The sequence below is a fragment of the Crocodylus porosus genome, unplaced genomic scaffold (genome assembly GCF_001723895.1).
Source record: "Crocodylus porosus isolate Cpor-Errol unplaced genomic scaffold, CroPor_comp1, whole genome shotgun sequence".
NCBI classification, from domain to species: domain Eukaryota; kingdom Metazoa; phylum Chordata; order Crocodylia; family Crocodylidae; genus Crocodylus; species Crocodylus porosus.
The window spans coordinates 35,962,545-35,965,697 of NW_017728915.1; the positions used below are offsets into that span (position 1 = coordinate 35,962,545).

The following is a 3,153-nucleotide window of genomic DNA, read 5'->3' on the forward strand; positions in this document are numbered from 1 at the left end:
ATGTTGGCCCCTACTGGCCTGGGTTATTTTGGGATAGGAATCAAAGATGAGGAAAAAAAAAGATTGTATGCTACATTATCCCAATTCCTTTCATCTCTGTTGCATAATTTTTCTTATGAAATATTCCAAAACCATGCTATTTTTACTCTAATAAATTCATGTCTTAGCATGCAACAAAGCGTTCCAGAAGGAGCAATGGGAAGAAATGGTAGATGTTATTTATGCAGCAGCCTAATTCTATCGGGGTCAATGTTCCTCGAGCTAGGAGAACACAACAAGGTCTGTTTAATTTAACAGAGTTTGTTTGCTTAAAGGCTTGGAGTAGTGTCCCACACCTCTCGGGGTCTCAAGGAGCACCGCGTTTCTTTTGGCGACAGTTAACTTGCTCTAACTAATGCAGGGATAAAATAAGCTTTTGGATTAAGCTCAATTCATGTCTCCATTATACTCATAGCATAACTTTACTAGCTGTATGACAAATGTTGGCCTAGATAAAAGGGCACTGTGGTGCAATTTGACTCAAGTATCAGGTGCTGACCCAGGGGTGGCTGGGCCCTGGAGAAGTTTTATCATATCAGGAAATGGTGCAATGATTTGGAAAGGAAAATTTAGGCTGACTAACAAGGACACTTAACAATGAGGATTAATTAGCTTATCAGGGAGCACTATGAAAGTTTTTCTCTTTGTTAATTAAAGCTAGCCTATCCAAGGAAGTCGAAATATTCTGGAAAGATGTAGAGAACAGAGTTTCTCATAAGATTAACTGTACTTCCTGATTGGCAACCAAACTGCAGGAAAAACAGAAAAAAACCCCCCCAAAAAACAAAGCATAAATTTTGTCTTTCTTCTGGGTTTTCATTTCCAATCCCAGCTGGAATCAGGAAGTGCAGATTGGAAATAAACAAGTCAAAGCTCTTGGAGGCCTCTTTGAACCCTGAGTTCAGGTTATATATGAAGCTTTATTTCCATTCTTTTTTTATCCAGGCAGATTCAATTCTCCTATCGCCCTCATCCGGACATTCAGCCCCACCAGGGCTGAAAGGATATATCAAGCTTTCTCAGCAATGGGCAAGGGGAATCATTCTTTGGAAAATGTGTTCCCCTTTATGTATGAACCACCCAATAACACCCGCTTATTGTTCACCATGCACCCTTGTGTTAGGACCCAAATCCCTTTGTTAGGTGACCCGAGCCCCGAAGAGCTAGTTACAAAGCATGACGTTAGCACGAGTCAGTGCATTTCTGCCTCTCAGCTTTTCTCTCTCTTTATCCTACTATGTACTCCCTCAGTGCACTGGGGAATAAAACATTTATGCAAGCAGATCACAGCCACGGGAGGACCAAAAGCAGAAAGTAGCCTGGAAAATCAGCTATGAGCTGAATCAGAGCATTGCACGAGGGTGAGGAAGTTTAAGTCTAACAGCCTCCCACCTCGGGAGTCGTAGGAGCCCAGGTGCTTCAGCAGCTCAGGACAAAGCTGTGCAAAGATGCTGTTCCAGTTAAATAATAAGTTGGCACCACCACTTTCCTTTCTGGCCTGGGCAGCTGCTACCACCACCTTTGGTTCACGAGGCCTGTTTCTCTTTCAGCTTGAAGAGTCCTAGAGAGGGGAAGGCTTTCCGGATTTTTGCTGTTAAGCAGTAAATTCCCAAGGACGTTGCCGAGTACCTTTCCAAGAGTGATCCGCTGATCTCGACACACAGGAGCGCTCAGCTGATGGCATCTGCTCTGGCATGTATACCCTCCCGGCCAATCTCTTTCAGGGAAGAAAAGAACAAGCCGCCAAGAAGTTCTGACTTAACTGTCCACATCTCAATGGCATCAGTTCAGTGTTGTTGTTTTATAATTATTGTTATTATTATTTTGTTTTGTTGTCTTTTTTTTTTTTTAAATCCTGGGGCATTCAGCAATAATAGACTGGTGTATCTTTCCATTTTAAAAGAGGCGTGATAAACACAGCAAGCATGGGTTAACTTTCAATCAGCATAGGAATCTTCTACGGGCCCCCATCTAGTATTTCAGCTTTCAAAGTACCTGCTCATGTGGCAGCGACGGTACGTCTCGGCAAGCAGAATCGGAAGTGAAATATTGTACAAGGGGTGGGCCCTTTGAAATACATTGTTTTAAAGTCACGGCTCTTTTGGAGGTGGGGAGCATGGTTTCTTTGGAAGCATGTTTAGTTAGTTTGATGTAAAATTTTTTTTTAAGAACAACCCATTTTTGTCTTCCTAGTCAGGGTAGCATGTGCACAAGAAATGTTGAGTTAGATTGGTGATGTGTTGCGTTAGGTCAAGTAACTTGATGATGTCACATGCGGTAGGACATCCGCAGAGGGCTGAAAGATTCCTGGAGTTGAAATTCATTGGAAAATGGTATAAAAGCATGTAAAGGGGGCAAAGATCCCCCTGCCCAGAAGGTGAGGACCCCAGAAAAACCAAACTGTGGGTTTGGTGTTTGCTGGTCAAACATTTGCAAGTGCTTAGCGCATTGGGTGACCCATAACAAGTTGAGGAATTAGTGCTCCTGTCCTGGCACATCTCCAAGTTATACTGCGCACCATTTTTTATTTACAGTTAAATGCAATTTATTGTTCTATACAGCAGTGCTGGTTTTATATGTAGTAATTTAGCAAGGAGAAAAAGTTAATCTTATTTTTGTTAGACATGGGTGCATCCATGTAAAGCGTCTTCACTTTAACCCTAATGGAGATATTTTGTACAGTTCTGAGGCTTTAAATATATGGAATGTAAGGGGGCTGGATCATGACCTTGCATACAGTTGGTGTGATTTCCAACATGATGATTATATCTGTGAGCATTCAAGGTGTTGTTTTGTTTTGTTTTTTAAAGTTTTAAATTTCATTTCTTTGTGATTTCAGATTTTCCTCCCAATAGGTGCATCCTGACAAGCGTACGTGTGTGGTTTGCAGTGCCACAAACTCGTTCGAGTGCATGTGAGCCCATTTGCCATGCTACTAATTAGCGGCATGGCATTTTTTTTTGACACTGGAAGATCCTAGTGTCAAACCCCCCCCCCCCCCCCCCCCACTACTAAAAAAAGCAGCATGGTGCATGTAGCAGCAGCGTACATCACCAGAAACAGAGCCTAGCTGGCCAGAGCCATGCTCTGCGTGGCAGTGAGGCTCCGAACAGC

At 42.7% G+C, this 3,153-nt stretch overlaps 1 protein-coding gene across 1 annotated transcript in view; it reads left to right on the forward strand.

The window, feature by feature from the left end:
• The window catches only part of CRISPLD2 (cysteine rich secretory protein LCCL domain containing 2), a 35,654-nt gene extending 33,407 nt beyond the window's left edge, over nt 1-2,247 (forward strand). Inside the window, exon 15 of the mRNA XM_019535960.1 lies at nt 1,590-2,247. Within this exon, the coding sequence (XP_019391505.1) occupies nt 1,590-1,644 (55 nt within the window). The 3' untranslated portion in view covers nt 1,645-2,247. The remainder of the gene's footprint in view (nt 1-1,589) is intronic.
• The last annotated feature ends 906 nt before the right edge of the window (nt 2,248-3,153 follow it).